General features: G+C 40.5%; 1 protein-coding gene across 1 annotated transcript in view; it reads left to right on the top strand.

Moving 5' to 3' along the window:
* The first annotated feature begins 8352 nt into the window (after nt 1–8352).
* The window catches only part of ACSM1 (acyl-CoA synthetase medium chain family member 1), a 48294-nt gene continuing 37205 nt past the window's right edge, over nt 8353–19441 (top strand). The window contains exons 1-2 of the mRNA XM_082714855.1: nt 8353–8563; nt 11185–11426. Coding sequence (XP_082570981.1) covers nt 11235–11426 — 192 coding nt within the window. The 5' untranslated portion in view covers nt 8353–8563; nt 11185–11234. The remainder of the gene's footprint in view (nt 8564–11184; nt 11427–19441) is intronic.

The raw sequence follows: 19441 nt of genomic DNA, 5'->3' as shown, positions 1-19441 counted from the left end.
CCATTTGCATACAACACCTATGCATCCTTTCCTCTTGCTTGCCTTCTCTTCCAGCCCCTGACAAAACACTTCTCTTGCGGTCATCTTAAAATACCCACTAGGCACATGATCTGATGAGCACTGGATGTTATACTCAACTAGTGAATCACCGAACACTACATCAAAAACTGGTGATGTACTACATTTATACCAATGTTGGCTAATTGAATGTAATTTAAAAAAATGAAAAAACCTACTAGAATGTGTACATCCTGTCATATACTCCTCCTGGAATCCACTGGGTGACACCAGAATTTTATGTTCGGCCTAGTAGAGAGAGACAGTCTGCTACTCAAATAGCAAAACTTTGTCTTTCTCAGTCTGGATTTATCTACATTTAAGGGAGCATCATTTAACTGACAGCTTCCAAAAATTTAAAATCTAGCAGATTGTTCATTTTGACACTTTCACTGCTATCTTCATCATTTTTTTTTAAGATTTTATTTATTTATTTGACAGAGAGAAATCACAAGTAGATGGAGAGAGGCAGGCAGAGAGAGAGAGGGAAGCAGGCCCCCTGCTGAGCAGAGAGCCTGATGCGGGACTCGATCCCAGGACCCTGAGATCATGACCTGAGCCGAAGGCAGCGGCTTAACCCACTGAGCCACCCAGGCACCCCAGTCTTCATCATTTTTTATCATGTCCCCTTCCTCCATGCCTAACTCGTAGGCTCAGGAATGATTGATGATGGGAACTTGGCCCTTTAGGGGAAATGTATGACCCATGCAAAATATACTGTTTGACTCTCCACTCTACCCCCTTCTCCAGTCAGCTTGTATAAAGGAATCATAATATTTAGTCAGTCCTTTTCACGAAGATTGGCTTCCTGTGACTACAATAAAATCACTGAATATGGTCTTTTTCAGGATGAGCTAAAGATAGACCACCTCATCCTTCTTGTGCTTATCTAACAAAAGCCTGTAGTCTACCCCAGTAACCCTGAAAACCAAGAAGTAAGAGTTACCAAGTCCCATTGGTCAAGTATGAAATGTGTATAACTTCCCTGGGCAATCATTAGCTATGGGGGGAATCCCCAAACTAAACAATTTTTGTGTGTGTGTGTGTTGATGGCATAAGTTGTCCTAGGCTTGTTGCCACTATTTGCAGATAGAAGGAGGAGCTTAGCCTGGGAAGGTACACTCAGTATTATTTCAACATCAGGTTCAAGTTCTGAAGTGACAAAGGGAGGATTATTTTAACACATGCATAAATGGTTTGGACTTCATCTGGAGGGTAATGAACTTAGGCAACAATGCATTTCTAAATGATTGTGTTGGTAGGTGAAGGGTGAATACATTAGAGGAATGTTTACTTGTTTATGTAATCTTTATACCCAATGTGGGGCTTGAACTTTTCCCCCCAAGATCGAGTGTCACATGTTCTTTTTTTTTAAATTTTTTATTTCTTTTCAGCATAACAGTATTCATTGTTTTTGCACCACACCCATGCAATCCGTGCAATCCGTGCCCTCTCTAATACCCACAACCTGGTTCCCCCAACCTCCCACCGCCCCCCTGCCCCTTCAAAACCCTCAGATTGTTTTTCAGAGTCCATAGTCTCTCATGGTTCACCTCCCCTTCCAATTTCCCTCAACTCCCTTCTCCTCTCTAACTCCCCTTGTCCTCCATGCTATTTGTTATGCTCCACAAATAAGTGAAACTATATGATAACTTCTGACTGAGCCAGCCAGGTGTCCCAAATTTGAGAATTCATAGCAGAAGAAATTCTATTTCTTGGAACTTGGTGATTTAGTGACTAAATAAGTCATGTGGGATAAGGGAAAAGAGGCACTTAAGGGCGATGTCTAGGGTTTTGATTAGTTACACCAGGTAGGTAATTATAACACTTTCTGAGAGAAACAGGTTTAAGGTGGGAATACTGAATTCAGTTGTGATCATGTTAACGCAGGCCATAACAAGGCTGTTATATATTTAGTGATCAGTTGGATATTTAAGTTTGTATTTGGGAGAGGTCATGATTTTAAATGTGGTTTAGGAAATTATCCAGAGCAAGAGAGAGAATGAGATAGAAAGTTCATAGGGAACGAGAGGAACTATTCCTGAGGATAGGTCCTTGGGGGACAGACAAGGAAATCTAAAGAGAAGAAAGAGGAAGAGGATCCTGTGGACAATATTGAGAGAGAAGACTCAAAAAAGGCAAAGTGTGATAACAGAAAGAAGAGAGCAATTAAAGAGTTCTTTGATATCACCCAGAATGGCCAAGAGTCAGAACTGGAAAGGATTCATTCATCTGGAAGCAAGAATATTAGAAAAATTATTTCCAGAAAACAGCAACAACAACAACCAACAAATCAACCATTTCAATGAGTAATTAAGGGGAAAAAATTAGCTATGGGTTATGACAGAAAAGCTGGTAACAACTAATGTATTCAACTATGTCCAATAAACACTAATCGGAAGGGAAAGGAACAGAAGAAAAGATACATAAGCAAGGAAGCAACTTTTGGAGGAGGAAAGGATTTGAACAAATATGGTGAACATTGCTTTTCTCCTGTTCTTATGGCCTGAATTGTGTCCCCCAAATTTTGTATGTTGAAACCCTAACCCCCAGTACCTCAGAATGTGACTATACTTGGAAATAAGGTGTTTAAAGAGGCAATTAAGTTAAAATGAGGTGATTAGAATGGGCCTTCATCCAACCTGACTGCCATGATTAAAAGAAGAGTAGATTAGGACCCACAAAAAGACACCAGGGGTGCATTGCACAGATGGATGACCATGTGAAGAGGTGGCAAGAGGAAATCAACCCTGCCAGCACCATGATCTTGAACTTCCAGCCTCCAGAATTGTGAGGAAATAAATGTCTGTTTAGAGCACCCAGTGTGCAATGTTTTGTTACAGCAGCCCTAGATGTCTAATACACCTACTCAGTGGCTTTCCCCACAATCACCTCTACCCTGCCTTGTTCCTTTCTAAAGGAACCCTGATTTTGTCCAGAGCCAGAGCTCACCCTTCCCATTTCTCTTCCATTAAGTCAATTACAAAGTCTCAGTTTGTGACTTCTATGTCCTCTGTTCCTGTGAGGTAGAGTATATTTTTTTCTTGCTTTTACTTGCTTTCTATTCACCCCCTCCCCCATACACACTCTCCTGCGGAGAGGAATAGGATTCTCTGCTCCATGCTGTTGAGCATGGTCTTTGGCTTGTTTTGGCCAATAGAATGTTAACAGAGATGATGCAAGCAGAAATTTTAAATGTAAAAAAATGTAAAAATGTAAAAAATTGTAAAAAAAATGTAAATGTAAAAAATGTTAAAAAAAAAAGTAAAAAATAAATGTACTTACAGGTTTTGGTTTGATTTGGGTGCCTCTGCTGTCCACTATGCCAAGAGCCACTAGTCTGAGATTTATGAGAGAGAAATGTGTGTTAAATAAATGTGTGCCACTCTTTGTTGTGCAGTATTCTCACAACAACAAACAACTGATCAAATCTTAATTTCCTTTTTTTTTTTTAAACAAAAAGAGAACAAGACTGGTCTCATGTATTTGACAGTGAACTCTATTGGAAATGGGATTTTTTTTTTTTAAAGATTTTATTTATTTATTTGAAAGACAGAGATCACAAGTAGGCAGAGAGGCAGGCAGAGAGAGAGAGGGAAGCAGGCTTCCTGCGGAGCAGGGAGCCCGATGCAGGGCTCGATCCCAGGACCTTGAGATCATGACCCGAGCCGAAGGCAGCAGCCCAAACCACTGAGCCACCCAGGCGCCCCGGAAATGGGATTTAATAACAGCAATAATTTTTACTTTCACTGTATTCATTTTTAGTTTCTTCCCTGTGGCAAGTAAAATAATTGCTTAATTAGGGATGCCTAGGAGGCTCCATCAGTTAAGCGTCTTCCTTCTGCTCAGGTCATGATCCCAGAGTCCTGGGGTCACGTCCCACATCAGGCTTCTTGCTCAACAGGGAGCCTGCTTCTTCCTCTGCCTGCCACTCCTCCTGCTTGCTCAGCCAGTCTCTCACTCTCTCTGATAAATAAATAAAAATCTTTTAAAAGTAATAATTGAGTAATTATAGTGGTGGTACAGAGCTTCATTTAGACTGCTATGGATTTGTTTGTGGTGATATTTAATATTTTAATAAGGAAATTGATGTAAAGGAGAATATTGAATAAATAAGAATAGAGGTAATTGTGCATGGTCATATGAAAGAATAAGGAAGGACATTAGGGAGAGGGGGAGGGAGGGAGAGAGAGAACAAGGAATGAAGGGGGAAGGGAGAAAGAAGAAGGAAAGAGAAGAAATGAAGGGGAGGTATGGCTGACTAAGTCTGAGAAATAGTAAGAATGGAGCAGGATTGCAAAAGAAGAAGGAAGGAGTGGAACCTGTATTCCTTAAGGAATTAAAAATAGAGCTTCCCTGTGACCCTGAAGTTGCTCTACTGGGTATTTATCTCAAAGATACAGATGTAGTGAAAAGAAGGGGCACCTGTACCCCAGTGTTCATAGCAACAATGGCCACAGTCGCTAAAATGTGGAAAGAACCAAGGTGCCCTTCAACAGATGGACGGATAAAGAAGATACGGTCCATATCATATATACAATGGAGTATTATGCCTCTGTCAGAAAGGATGAATACCCAACATTTGTATCAACATGGACGGGACTGGAGGAGATTATGCTGAGTGAAATAAGTCAAGCAGAGAGATTCACTTATCATATGGTTTCACTTACTTGTGGAGCTTAAGCAATAACACGGAGGACATTGGGAGATGGAGAGAAGTGAGTTGGAGAGAGTCAGAGGGGGAGACAAAACATGAGAGACTGTGAACTCTGAGAGACAGAGTTTTGGAGGGGGGCTTTGGGGGGAGGTGAAGTGAGCCTGGTGGTAGGTATTATGGAGGGAACGTATTGCATGGAGCACTGGGTGTGGTGCACGAACAATGAATTTTGGAACACTGAAAAAAAATAAAGAAAACCTGAAAGAAAAGGCAAGTAGTGTCATCTTCACCTAAAAGGAAGTAGCTAGCTAAGGATCCATGGTGAAAGTAGCCAGATTTTATTTTTTATTTCTACTTAAGGAATATATATTGTAAAGTTTTTAAATTCCAGTTAGTTAATGGGGCACCTGGGTGGTTCAGTTAAGTGTCCCACTCTTGATTTCAGGTCAGGTCCTGATCTCAGGGTTGTGGAAATCGACCCCTGCATCGGGCTCAGCCGGGAGTCTGCTTGGGAATCTCTCTTTCTCGTGCTGAACCTCACCCCTCAAAAATTAAAAATAATATAAAATAAAATGAATTCCAGGTAGTTAACATAAACTATGATTAGTAGTGGTAGGTGTACAGTTCAGTGATTCAACACTTACATACGACACCTGGTACTCATCACAAGTGCACTCCTTAATCCCCATCACCTATTTTACGCATCGCCCCACTCCCCCCACCAAGAAACAGACACTGAACTATAGTGCACAAACTGATGGTTACCAGAAATGGGCCAACTTTGAGAGTTGCCAGTGTGACTTCTAGTTCCATTGCCGCAGGGACCCACCCACTGGGAACTGGTCTTTCTCCAACATGACCACACGGGTGCAGTAGAGATCTGCCGGAGTGACGCCCATGGAGGCCCTGCCCTGGGTTCACACAAAGCACTAGGAAAAGATTCCTGTTTGAGAGGCGCAGTGGGAGGGGCAGAGTGGGGACCAAGAGAATCAGCTTTAATCAAAGGTTCAGTCAGCCTGGGCACAGCATATAGGCTGTGAGAACTCTAATTCTGAAGTTAACCTCTTAATTTTAGCTCCCTTTAACTAAACTTTCAGTAGGCTAATAGAGCCAGTTTGCCGCCAAAGGAGGTGTACCAGGGAGGAGTGAGCAGGAAGGGGGCATGTGCTCAGAAGAGTGGGGGTATTTACAGGAACTAAGATGCAGCTTTTTGATTTAGTCTTTTTTTTTTTTTTTTTTTGGTCACTCTTTTCTCTCTGCGTGTGGTTATCATTCCCTCTCCCATATTCTTCCAGTCTGAGTACTCTGAAAAGAAGTGGATCCTGGCACACCTGGGTGGCTCAGTTGGTTAAGTGTCTGCCTTTGTCTCAGGTCGTAACCTCCGGGTCCTAGAATCGAGTCCTGCATCAGGTTCCTTGCTCAGTGAGGAGCCTGCTTCTCTGTCTCCCTCTGCCCTTTCCCTCTCACCAACAACCCCCCCATGCATGTGCACGCTCTCTCTCTCAAAAAAATAAATAAAATCTTAAAAAGAAAAAAAAAAGACAGAGTGACATCAAATTGAGAACTTAAAACATCCAGCTTAGCTGGGGAAGTCTCATGGAGACAGCCAGGCCAGCAGCTCGATGGAGAGGCCTGGGTGGAGTGTCCTCCCCCAAGCTGAGACTTCCATCTGACCATAGGGCCATAGGGCAAATGATGGGCTCTGAAGCGAAACATGCCTGCCTAGGCACAGTTTGGAGTGAGCTAAATTCCTATTTTGTGATTTCTTTACATATTCAAGGAGGCTGGACTAGCTGTGTTTGCTTTCCCTCCCCTTTAGATTCCATTCTGGTGGGGCTAGCCCAGCCTGGAGCCAGAAGAGCTGCAAGGCAAAATGCATAGCTCTTAGATTCCAGACCAGAAGGGCCAGTTCTGACCTGGAAGCCAGCTAATAACTAACCAGGCTCCCAAGGCTCCCAACTTGCAGCACAAGTCTCACAAAACAACATTCTTTAGCCTACCTGCGCACATGCAGGTCCTGGTGGCTAGTCAGGACAAGTCACAGAAACCTCTATCCACACAATACAACAGAGAATGAGGCTGATAGTATCTCTGCCATATTTTGATGTTACTCTGTCCACACGGGGTTTCCAGGACCACTGAGTCAGGGGAAGAGAGTATAGAGAACTCATAACTGCTCTTCAGTGCCCAAACTAGATGTGACTTGTGTCTTCCTATGTTCAATATCCAGACCTGGAATTCAATGGGCTCATTCAGACTACAAGAGAGGCTTTGAAATGAAAAGAGAAGTGTGAACGGAATCTTCAGAGGATTCCACTATCTCTATCATGGACCCATTTTTACAGATCAGCAAACCAAGGCACAAGGGACTAAGAAACCAGCTCAATGTCACAGAGCTGGTAACTGGTGAAAGCTAGACTGAACCAGGCTGCCTGGCCCAGAGCTGGACTTCTTCACCCACAACACCAGCGTTACAGTTCCACATGGGAGAGCCACTGAGACCCAGAGTGTGTCTTGTAGACTTTCCTTCCTGTCCCCATTTTCTTCCCCAAAGTATCTGCCTCTTCTGCTTGAGTATCAGGGCCTTTTATACTTTGATATTTTGGCTGTTTAATCTTTCCTTACTATGGCAAGTCAACTTATCACTGCCTTCTCACTTTCTCCTCTCCATAAAAAGTCTGTCTTGAGCTGAAAATTGATCATAAATGAATTGGTCAGGACAACCCACCTCTTGGAAGCCAGGCTTGCTCTCAAATCCAGGAATGTCCTAGGTGTCTCCAGCAATCTTTGTGGTACTTTTGTCCCTGCTTCATTGGAGGGTGGGAGGGAAAAGTTGCTGTGAAAGTTGGGCCGGGGTCCCCAGCAACACCCCCAAAATGGCTCTAGTAGAAGACTAACAATACAAGCCACTTCATGCAGCAATCCAGGCTTATTTAATGCAACGTTAATATCAACCCAGTGTTTACATGTCTGAGCCAAGCACTATGCAGACTTTACCTGGTGCTGTTCAAGGAACCCGAGGAACATATCTTATTAACAGCCACACTCCTCTGTTTTGTTAGAAGAGGCCCAACGGCTTGTCCATCAGCCATTTTGTAAGTTGTTGAGCCAGGATTTAAGCCCAAGACCTTGGGATTCCAAAGACCCTGCATTTATTAGTACACTGAACTGTTTCTCTCCAAATCCCAAATTAACAAAAACAGCCAATATTGATTAGGCCAAGCACTGTGCTATGTGCTCATCAGGAATTACTCCGTCTAATCCTAACAAGGTAATAACAAGACAACCCTGAGACAACCATAAGGTGTCACTGTTATCATTCCCATTTTATGTACAAGGAGACAAGAGTAGAGAAAGGACATCAGTGAAAGTCAAAAAGATGGTACATGAAAGACTGGAGACTTAAACTCAGATCTTTCTGCTTCCAGAGCGTAGGCATTAACTACTAAGCCATATTGCCACTTGGCTGTCATTTAAATGTGAGCACTCGAGACATGGGGCTGGGAAAGAGGGCAGGTTAGTCCCAGAGTTAGTGAGAATTCTCCATTTTATTTTGTTTCTTTACACCACAAGTCATCCCGTAAGAATTGGAATGGCTTCATATGGTTTATTTTTCCAACCCACAGTCTCTCCAGTGTAGGGTTGGGATAGTTTCCTGTCCTGTTCTAACTGAGCATCTCCTCCCACTTCGGAGTTGTCCAATTCCTGCTCTCCACCCCTAGATATGGGCAGTCCTTTCTGTGTGCACACCCCTGGGAACTTTCCTCATTAGAGAGAAGTTGAGTATATTAAGTCCCCATTTCTCTACAAGCCCAAGATAAAGCCCAGCTGTTTTCTAGACACTGCCAGGTAAGGCATGTAAATGACAATTTCTTTGTGAGAGGTGTGTGTGTGTGTTTCACAAGGCAGTAAAATATTTACAGAGCCCTGGGTTTAAAATCCAAAGGCCCAATTCCAAAGGTTCGTAATGTCATTTATCAGTTGGTTGACTTTGGGCAAGGCTCTTAACTTCTTTGATACTTTGCCTCCTTGATGCAAAATGAAGACGGTGATATTGAATAAAAAGGATAAATGAGGATATATGTGTGATATGCCTAGCACAGTGGCTGGCATGTAGAGGGTGATCTGTTTAAAGTTAGGCAGCTCTGAGTATGGTGAACCATGCAGGAGGGTACAGAAGAGAGTATGAAGACTCAGAAAGTGAACACTTGAAAGAAAATTCCACTATGCAGAAGTTGGTTCATATTATATAAAGTGAATACCTTTCATCTAAAAAATTTTTTTTTAAATATCTAACCGGAAGAATGGTTTATTTCAGAATTTTCTGGAAGTCAGAGAGTGTTCCAGTATTTATTGAGCCCTTAGTATATGTTAGGTAGTAGCTGTCAGTGTAGTTTGTACAGATTATCTCACTAATTCTCTGGGAAGTCAGGTGGTAGATATTACTAGTGTGTCTTCAGTTTCAGTGACCAGAGTCATCAAGGTCATCTAATGAACTTGTTTTAACTTAATCACTCCTGCAAAGACTCTGTCTCCAAATACAGTCACATTCTGAAGTACCGGGGATTAAGACTTTAACAAATGAATTCTAAGGGACACAAATGAGCTCATAATAAAGGATTAATTAATTTCCTCATTATTTCTGTCCATGTGCTTTTGTCTTCAGCCACTTATTGAGGGGTTGTTTGGGCTGACCGTGGGTCTTTTAGACCTGAGGTTATTTTAGATTTAAAATCCAAAGGCCCAATTCCAGACTTTTTAGACTTTAGAGTCTGAGGTTATTTATGTATCTGTGCCTTAAAATAACAAATGAGTTGGGTATTCCTGCTCTGAATCAGTTCAGGCTTATAGAGGGTTAGACAACAGGGAAGGCAGACTTCTAAAACCAGGTTTGCGCAACACTTGCCTTGCAAACTTGGAGAAATCCCCTTTTGGTGTGTTGGTCTTAATCAAATATTTTAAGCTCAAATATCCAGGGACTTGACAGGGACAGTAATGGAGAAGCAAGTAGGCATGACAAAATAAGGAGTGGTGGAAACCATGTGAAATTGGAGAACATTCTATTTGCGTAAGATTCTCAGCTCCAGCCATTTGTGCCGGTTTGATTGCCAGACTTCAAGACTTTTAAATGAAATCTCCTAAGGTTTAAATGTTGACAATTTAAATTTTTCCTCCAAAGACCGAGAGCCAGCAGGAATATGTCTGAGGGCCAGATCTGGGCCAGTGGCGATCTTAGTGTCTCTTTCTTGCTCTGATGAAACCTAAGGTAGTACTGTTGGTTGACAGGGATTAAAAAGAGGACATTACTTTAGTTAAGTCACAAGGCCCAGGGATCCGTGCTGACAAGCAAACTGTAATAGATGAACCTTTCGTATATCCTCTTTTCTGGAGGCATTAACACAAGGGCATATTTAGCAGTCCCTCTCCCTGCTAGGAATGTGAGGTAGGCTTCTGGGGGCAGCATCAAAATTGGGGTTAGGTTATTATAGGTCTAAACTGGCAGAAAATAAACTAAGGTTTTATTGATCTATTGATCTATTCTATTATTATACTATTATTATTATTATACTATTATATTAGTATAATATAGTATATATATATAATATAGTATTAGTATAATATAGTATATATATATACTATATAGTATAATAACTAATATAATATAATATACTATTATATTAGTATATAATAGTATAATAATAGTATAATAGTATACTATTAGTATAGTATAATAGTATATAGTAGACAACAGACCATAGAATATTGATCTATAGAATAGATCAATAGAATAGTATAATAATAGTATAATAGTATACTAATATTACAAACAGACATAGATCACAAAAATTATGTGATTGCTGAAACTAATGAGGAGAGGAGGCTTTATTGGTTTGGGCGGTAAGGGGCTTGACTCTCAAGCTGTTCCTGAAGTGGTTTTCTTCAGTTAACATTCTCATGGAAAGATTGTTCTAGCTTAAGCCAGTTTTCACAATAAGACTTGAACAATAATAAATGAAGTTTCCGGTCCCATGTAAAAGGGGCCTTTGTTGGAATCTGGAGTGGCAAACAAATCTTATTTCATGGGTCAGCTCTCATGGGTTGGACGTAGCTGCCTCCAATATTGTCCTGGGAAAGCCCCCTTCAGCCAGATCTCAGTCCACTAGGGAAGTTGTTGTGATATTAGTACTGAGTATGGTGTTGTCCTGAGTATGGTGATGTGTATTTGTCACATACAATGTGTATTTGTCACTGATTGTCTCAAGTGACAGAAACCCAACTTCACGCAGGAAAAATTGTTGGCCCACAGAATTCAGGACAGGATATTAACAAGAGAGGGAGTAGAGATGTGGATGGGCCTTGGGCCTTCCAAATTCTGGTGAGCTGAAACAAAACTATTACTCTAACAAAGCTATTGCTTTCCTTTTGTGGAAGAAATTACCATTCCATAACCAGTCTATTAACCATCCAAGGCAGGTGATGACCTGAGAATTCTGTGCTGTCTTCCTGAGCACTGTCCACCATGCAGCGGCTAATGAGGTTCCTGGGCCTCTGGAACATCCACAAACCCTCCCATGGCTTTCACTCTGCCTCTGGGTACCTTCACTGCCAGGCTTTATCAGAAGTTGGAGCCCCGAGGTGGAATGACTATGATGTTCCCAAGGAATTTAACTTTGCAAGTGATGTCCTAGACTACTGGACTCAAATGGAGAAGGTAAGAAGCCACCTGTGATGAGAAGTGAGGACAGGAATGGCCTCACTGACTTCGTCATGCTCCTATTAGACTGAGAGGCACTGAACCAGGAATGGCTACCACCTCAGCTCACCACTTATGTGGGAAAAGCTCATGTTTGGGGGTTCAATTCTCAGCCTGGCCACTTTCTCACTTCTCTGAGCCTCGGTGGTTTTATCTGTAAAATGGGGATAATCTCATTTAGGAAACAAGAAAGTGGGTGAATATATCACATAACTGTAACCAAGTGCAAGGTTAATAACTAATAACCTTGCTAATAACAAGGTTAGCAAGGAGATGTTAGTCTGAATTCTTACCTTCATCTAAGGAGACTATGAGCCTAACTAGCATTTGTCTCATCAGACTTGGGCCTCACTTCAGGCTTCACTCATAGGGAAAGGACAGATCACCTGACTGTACACATGAGTGTCTGGCATCTTTAGCGAAGTCTTGTCATCTCTCATTTGAAGAGGGCAGGTGCACTGGATTCCTCTCTATCAGCTGCCTACTTGAGCATGGCTTTAGGGTCTATCCAGAGAAGAAAGTCTAGAGGTTACACGTCTCTGCAGAAGAACCCAAGTGCTTGGTTTGTCTTTCCCAAGAGAAAGACCAGAGAGTTAACATAAAATGGAGTTAGAGAGTAATGTGTTAATTAATTGAATTTAAATAAAATAAAATAAATTTTTTTTTAAAAAAAGAAGGGTAGAGAAATGTTTAACCTACACTTGTAACATTTGGTCAGAGGTCATAAATAGCAAAATGGCATATTTTTACTAAAAAAAAAAAGGAAGTTCTTATAATTTAAAATTTCCCATGAACCTGCGTTTATATGTTAGTATTCAGCTAACATGGGAGCTTCCTTCCCACCTCCTTCTTTCTCCTTTCTCTGAATTTCCATGGTAACACCAAGGAAAATAGAGGGCTCAATTAGGGAGAGCAATATATATATATATATATATATATATATATATATATATATATACTTTTTATACTTATATTTATATATTATATATGTTTATATAATATATAAATAATACAATACTATAATAATAAATAAATAATATATATATAAATATATATGTTATATATTTATAATATATAAATATATATGGGCCAAATCAAGCACTTTGCATTTAATACTATGACTAGATGGATACTTAGCCCCATTTTCCAGACAGGAAAACTGAGGTTCCAAGGATTTTAAATAGCCCTCAGAAACCACCACATACTCAATAAATGAAGGAGCAGGATTTGGACTCAGGCTGTCTGAGTCTACAATACTTTATTTAACCTGGTCTCACAGTCTAATGATGTCAAACATCTCTGCCTTCAGACTCTAAAATGACTTTGGTCAGTGCCCTGACCAGTAATCTAGTTAAGAACTTTTTTGAACCATGAGACAGGCTGGAGAGGGAGGAGGTGGAAAGGAAGAAGAGTTGCCATCACTTCCTTCCTGATTTATCTTTATTTAGTCCTTATAGTTAGTTAATGCACCAACCCATGGAGATAAATGCCAAGTAAATATGACCCCAGGGATGCCTCATCTTTGTTGGGTTTTCTGTCTTATTATCAATCCTTGCCAATTTGTCCATGTCTCCAAATTCTCCCCACCTTCCAGGATCCTCATCTCCTTAATATTTATTCTCACAGCATTTCTTATTTGTCTGTTTCCACTTTCCCAATCGCCTTGATCATAATCAGTGTCTCTTTAATGAGGCATGGCACCTGTCACCTAGTTCTAGCTGTCCCTCCATAAACATTGGTGGAATAAAAGTTTTGAAACCTGCCTTACAAGCTTTCTAAGTCTTGATGTTGTTCCTATGAAAGACGCTTCAGAAGGTCCACTGCAGTTCACTCTGGCTTCCTTACAGCTTAACAGGTACCACCTGAGAACTGATCCATGACCCAGACAACACAATCAAAGCCATAATGAGTGATAAAATTTGTTTTAATTCACATTTCAACATATTTTACTTATAAAATATGTTAGAAATCCAACTTTTATTTTCAAAATCTGTGTGTGTGTGTTGGCAAAGAATTTGTTATAAGACAAAAGAGAGTACCTGGTGAGCCAGACAACATATGTCAAGGCATGGAATACAGACCACCAATTTATAACCCATGACTATTCTTGGAAATTAAATCCTTTGTTACTCTAGGCTCCTTAGATAGATAATCTACTTTAGTAGATTTCTGGAGCAGCCTCCCAAATCTGAGAGGTCACATTCTGTCCAAATTCATCCATTCATTCATTCATTCATTCAGCTAAGACTTAGTGAGCCCCTACCCTGTGCCATTATTCTTCTAGATGATGGGGGTAGGAAAGTAAACAAAATGTACAACTATTCATTTTTTCTCTTTAGACAGTGATTTCCCCCTTCATGTCTTAGGAGAGGTGAGTCAGTATTAGTGGAGTTGCATTTTTTGTTTTGGCAAAAATCATAACAGAAACAAATTCTTCCTATCACCCCGATGTACCTTAATAATAAACATTGCTCAGTAAGAGGAGTCAGTTAGGTATTAGCCACAAAACTGAAAAAAAATCCACAGATCAATGACATTGATCCATACCACCTGTCTCCTTTACCCATAACATTTGCCAAAAGAAATTAATTTATGAACTACCAAAAATTTCAAGCTCCTTACTATTCAACAGTCAGGTCTGCCTAGATTTCTCTGAGTTAGTGACTCTGTGTTTTGTTGCTCCTAAATTTAATTCTGTAATTTTTAAGGATTTTTTTTTCATTAGAAAGAGAGAGAGCTCTCAAGAGCACAAGTGGGTTTGGGGGAGGGGCAGAGCAGGATTCAGGACTCCATCCCAGGACCTTTAGGAGATCATGACCTGAGTAGAAAGTAAACACTTAACCAACTGAGCCACCCAGGTGCCTATAATTCTGTAATTTTACATAAAAAATTAGCAGCAGTCCTAGGACCTGTACAGTTCAAGAGGGTCCTCATGTTCTTTTGAAAGTATTAGACTTCTATCCTAGCATCCCAGCATAGTATGCCCAAAAGGTCTGTACCTTTTGTAATTCTGATACACATGTAGGATCAGCATCACTAGAATGTAAGTTCAATGAGAGAGTGGAATTTTTACTATTTTGTTAACTATTGTATCCACAGCATATAGAACACAACTGGAACATTTCATTACCTATTGAATGAATTTGAATGTGTCAGCTCCCTGAACAGTGGCACAACCAGCACAAGATAAGCAATGTTGGTGTTTGGCCATACTTGGTTGTATTTTAGCAATGGGCTGTTAACATTCTCATGGATATGTTGTAAATATATATGTGGGAAGAGGGAAGGCTTTGGCTCAGAGAAAGCAACAGATTATAGGAACCAGAATCAGGATATGGGGTTTATTTTGTAAAGTCACTAAATGTTCATTCCTATATTGCAACAGTCAATCTGTAGAGCTGAATGGTTGCTCCCAGTTGAGAGATACTTGGCTCTCCAGTTTATGCCAGAGGAACATGGCGGGCTTCTCTCATTTATGTATTTGCCTGACCCATACAACATCTGAGTTTGCCACCGCTGGTGTAAAAACAAGATTATCTCAATTTATCTAAAATCATCCATTTTCCAAGTCAACTTTTTTAAAATTTATTTTTTAAATTTCTTTTCAGTGTTCCAGAGTTCATTGTTTATGCACGACACCCAGTGCTCCATGCAATACATGCTGTCCTCAATACCTACCACCAGGATCACCCAACCTCCCACCCCCCCTCCCATCCAAAACCCTTCAGTTAGTTCCTCAGAGTCCACAGTCTCTCATGGTATGTCTCTCCCTCCAATTTCCCCCAACTCCCTTCTCCTCTACATCTCCCCATGTCCTCTGTGTTATTCCTTATGTTCCACAAATAAGTGAAACCATGTGATAATTGACTCTCTCTGCTTGTGTTATTTCACTCAGCATAATCTCTTTCAGTCCCTTCCATGTTGATACAAAAGTTGGGTATTCATCCTTTCTGATGGAGGCTTAATACTCCATAGTATGTATGGACCACATCTTCTTTATCCATTTGTCTGTTGAAGGGCATCTTGGTTCTTTCCAGAGTTTGGCGACTGTGGCTATTGCTGCTATAAATATTGGGGTACAGGTGGACCTTTTTTTCAATACATCTGTATCCTTGGGGTAAATACCCTGTAGTGCTATTGCCAGGTCAGAGGGAAGCTCTATTTTTAATTTCTTAAGGAATCTCCACTCTATTTTCCAAAGTGGCTTCACCAACTTATATTCCCACCAAATGTGTAAGAGGGTTCCCTTTTCTCCACATCCTCTGCAGCACACGTTGTTTATTGTCTTGTGAATTTTGGCCATTCTAACTGGTGTAAGGTGGTATCTCAATGTGGTTTTGATTTGAATCTCCCTAATGGCTAGTGATGGTGAACATTTTTTCATATGTCTGTTATACATTTGCATGTCTTCGTTGGAGAAGTCTCTGTTCATGTCTTCTGCCCATTTTTTAAAATTAATTAATTTATTTTCAGCATAACAGTATTCATTATTTTTGCACCACACCCAGTGCTCCATGCAATCTATGCCCTCTATAATACCCACCACCTGGTACCCCAACCTCCCATACCTCCCCGCCACTTCAACCCCCTCAGATTGTTTTTCAGAGTCCATAGTCTCTCATGATTCACTTCCCCCTTCCAATTTCCCCCAACTCCCTTCTCCTCTCTAACTCCCCATGTCCTCCATGTTATTTGTTATGCGCCACAAATAAGTGAAACCATATGATAATTGACTCTCTCAGCTTGACTTATTTCACTCAGCATAATCTCTTTGAGTCCTGTCCATGTTGCTACACAAGTTGGGTATTCATCCTTTCTGATGGAGGCATAATACTCCATAGTGTATATGCACCACATTTTCCTTATTCATTCGTTCGTTGACGGGCATCTTGGTTCTTTCCACAGTTTGGCGACCGTGGCCATTGCTGCTATAAACATTGGGGTACAGGTGGCCCTTCCTTTCACTTTATCTGTATCTCTGGGGTAAATACCCAGGAGTGCAATTGCAGGGTCATAGGGAAGTTTTATTTTTAATTTCTTGAGGAATCTCCACACTGTTCTCCAAAGAAGCTGTACCAACTTGCATTCCACCAACAGTGTAAGAGGGTTCCCCTTTCTCCACATCCCCTCCAACACATGTTGTTTCCTGTCTTGTTAATTTTGGCCATTCTAACTGGTGTAAGGTGATATCTCAATGTGGTTTTAATTTGAATCTCCCTGAGGGCTAGTGATGACGAACATTTTTCATGTGTCTGATAGCTATTTGTATGTCTTCATTGGAGAAGTGTCTGTTCATATCTTCTGCCCATTTTTTGATATGATTGCCTATTTTGTGTGTGTTGAGTTTGAGGAGTTCATTATAGATCCTGGATATCAGCCTTTGTCTGTACTGTCATTTGCAAATATCTTCTCCCACTCCGTGGGTTGCCTCTTTGTTTTTTTGACTGTTTCCTTTGCTGTGCAGAAGCTTTTGATTTTGATGAAGTCCCAAAAGTTTATTTTCACTTTTGTTTCCTTTGCCTTTGGAGACATATCTTGAAAGAAGTTGCTGTGGCTGATATCGAAGAGATTATTGCCTATGTTCTCCTCTAGGATTCTGATGGATTCCTGTCTCACGTTGAGGTCTTTTATCCATTTTGAGTTTATCTTTGTGTACGGTGTAAGAGAATGGTCGAGTTTCATTCTTCTATATAGCTGTCCAGTTTTCCCAGCACCATTTATTGAAGAGACTGTCTTTTTTCCACTGTATATTTTTTCCTGTTTTGTCGAAGATTAATTGACCATAGAGTTGAGGGTCCATATCTGTTCTGCCCATTTTTTGACATGATTATCTGTTTTGTGTGTGTTGAGTTTGAGGAGTTCTTTATAGATCTTGGATATCAGCCCTTTGTCTGTACTGTCATTTGCGAATATCTTCTCCCATTCTTTAGGTTGCCTCTTTGTTTTGTTGACTGTTTCCTTTGCTCTGCAGAAGGTTTTGAGCTTGAGGAAGTCACAAAAGTTCATTTTTGCTTTTGTTTCCTTTGCCTTTGGAGACATATTGAAAAAAGTTGCTGTAGCCTATGTCAAAGAGGTACGGCCTATGTTCTCCTCTAGGATTCTGATGGTTTCCTGCTTCACGTTGAGGTCTTTTATCCATTTCAAGTTTATCTTTGTGTATGGTGTGAGAGAATAGTCGAGTTTCATTCTTCTACACAAAGATGTCCAATTTTTCCAGCACCATTTATTGAAAAAACTTTTTTTTCCCCACTGTATATATTTCCTGCTTTGTTGAAGATTAGTTGACCATAAAGTTGAGGGTCCATATCTGGGCTCTCTAGTTGGTTCTACTGGTCTATGTATCTGTTTATGTGCCAGTACCATGCTGTCTTGGTGATCACAGCTTTGTAGTAAAGCTTGAAATCAGGCTATGTGATTCCCCCAGTTTTTTCTTTTTCAACATTTCCTTAGCAATCCGGGGTCTCTTCTGATGCCATACAAATTTTAGGATTGTTTTTTCCAGATCTTTCAAAAATGCCAGTGAGATTTTGATCGGAATGGCATTGAAAGTATAGATTGCTCTAGGGAATAGAGACATTTTAAGAATGTTTATTCTTGGGCACCTGGGTGGCTCAGTGGGCTAAAGCCTCTGCCTTTGGCTCGGGTCGTGATCTTGGGGTCCTGGGATTGGGCTCTCTGCTCAGAGGGGAGCCTGCTTCTCTCTCTGCCTGCCTCTCTGCCTACTTGTGATTTCTGTCTGTCAAATAAATAAATAAAATCTTTAAAAAAAAAAGAATGTTTATTCTTCCAATCCATGAGAATGGAATAGTCTTCCATCTTTTTGGGTCTTCTTCAATTTCTTTCACGAGTGTTCTTTAGTTCCTTGAGTAGAGATCCTTTACCTCTTCGGTTAGGTTTATTCCCAGGCATCTTATGGCTCTTGGTGCTATAGTAAGTGGAATCAATTCTCTAACCTCCATTTTTGTATTTTCCTTGTTAGTTTATGAGAAAGCAACTGATTTCTGTACATTTATTTTGTATTCTGCCACATTACTGAATTGCTTTATGAGTTCTATTAGTTTGGGAGTGGAGCCTTTTGGATTTTCCATATAAATTATCGTGTCATCTGTGAAGAGAGAGAGTTTGACTTCTTGTCAATTTGAATACCTTCTATTTCTCTTTGATGTCTGATTGCTGTTGCTAGGACTTCTAACACTATTGTGGGGCAGGAGTGGTGAGAGTGGCCATCCTTGTCAGGTTCCTGATCTCAAAGGGAAGGCTGTCAGCTTTTTCCCATTGAGGATGATATTTGCCGTGGGTTTTTCATAGGTAGATTTTATGAAGTTCAGGAATGTTCCCTCTATCCCTATACTTTGAAGTGTTTTAATCAGGAATTGATGCTGTATCTTGTCAAATGCTTTTTCTGCATCAATTGAGAGGACCATGTAGTTCTTCTCTCTTTTCTTATTGATTTGTTCTATCACATTGATTGATTTGTGAATGTTGAACCAACCTTGCCACCCATGAATAAATCCCACCTGGTCATGGTGGATAATCTTTTTAATGCACTATTGGATCTTATTAGCTAGTATCTTCTTGAGAATCTTAGAATCCATATTCATCAGGGATATTGGTCTAAAATTCTCCTTTTTGGTGGGGTGTTTGCCTGGTTTGGGGATCAGGGCAATGCTGGCTTCATAAAAAGAGTCTGAAAGTTTTCCTTCTGCTTCAATTTTTTGAAACAGCTTCGGGAGAATAGGTATTTTTTTTTTTTTCTTTGAAAGTTTGGTAGAATTCCCCAGGGAATCTGTCAGATCCTGGGCTCTTGTTTTTTGGGAGGTTTTTGGTCACTGCTTCAATCCATTCCTAGATATTGGTCTATTCAGGTTGTCACTTTCTTCCTGATTCAGTTTTTTAGGTTCCAGGAATGCATCCATTTCATCTAGGTTGCTTAACTTACTGACATATAACTGTTGGTAATAATTTCTGATGAT

Source organism: Mustela nivalis (genome assembly GCF_964662115.1).
Source record: "Mustela nivalis genome assembly, chromosome: 19".
NCBI lineage: Eukaryota > Metazoa > Chordata > Mammalia > Carnivora > Mustelidae > Mustela > Mustela nivalis.
The sequence above is the reverse complement of the archived record's forward strand: the minus strand, read 5'-3'. Positions and strand labels throughout refer to the sequence as shown.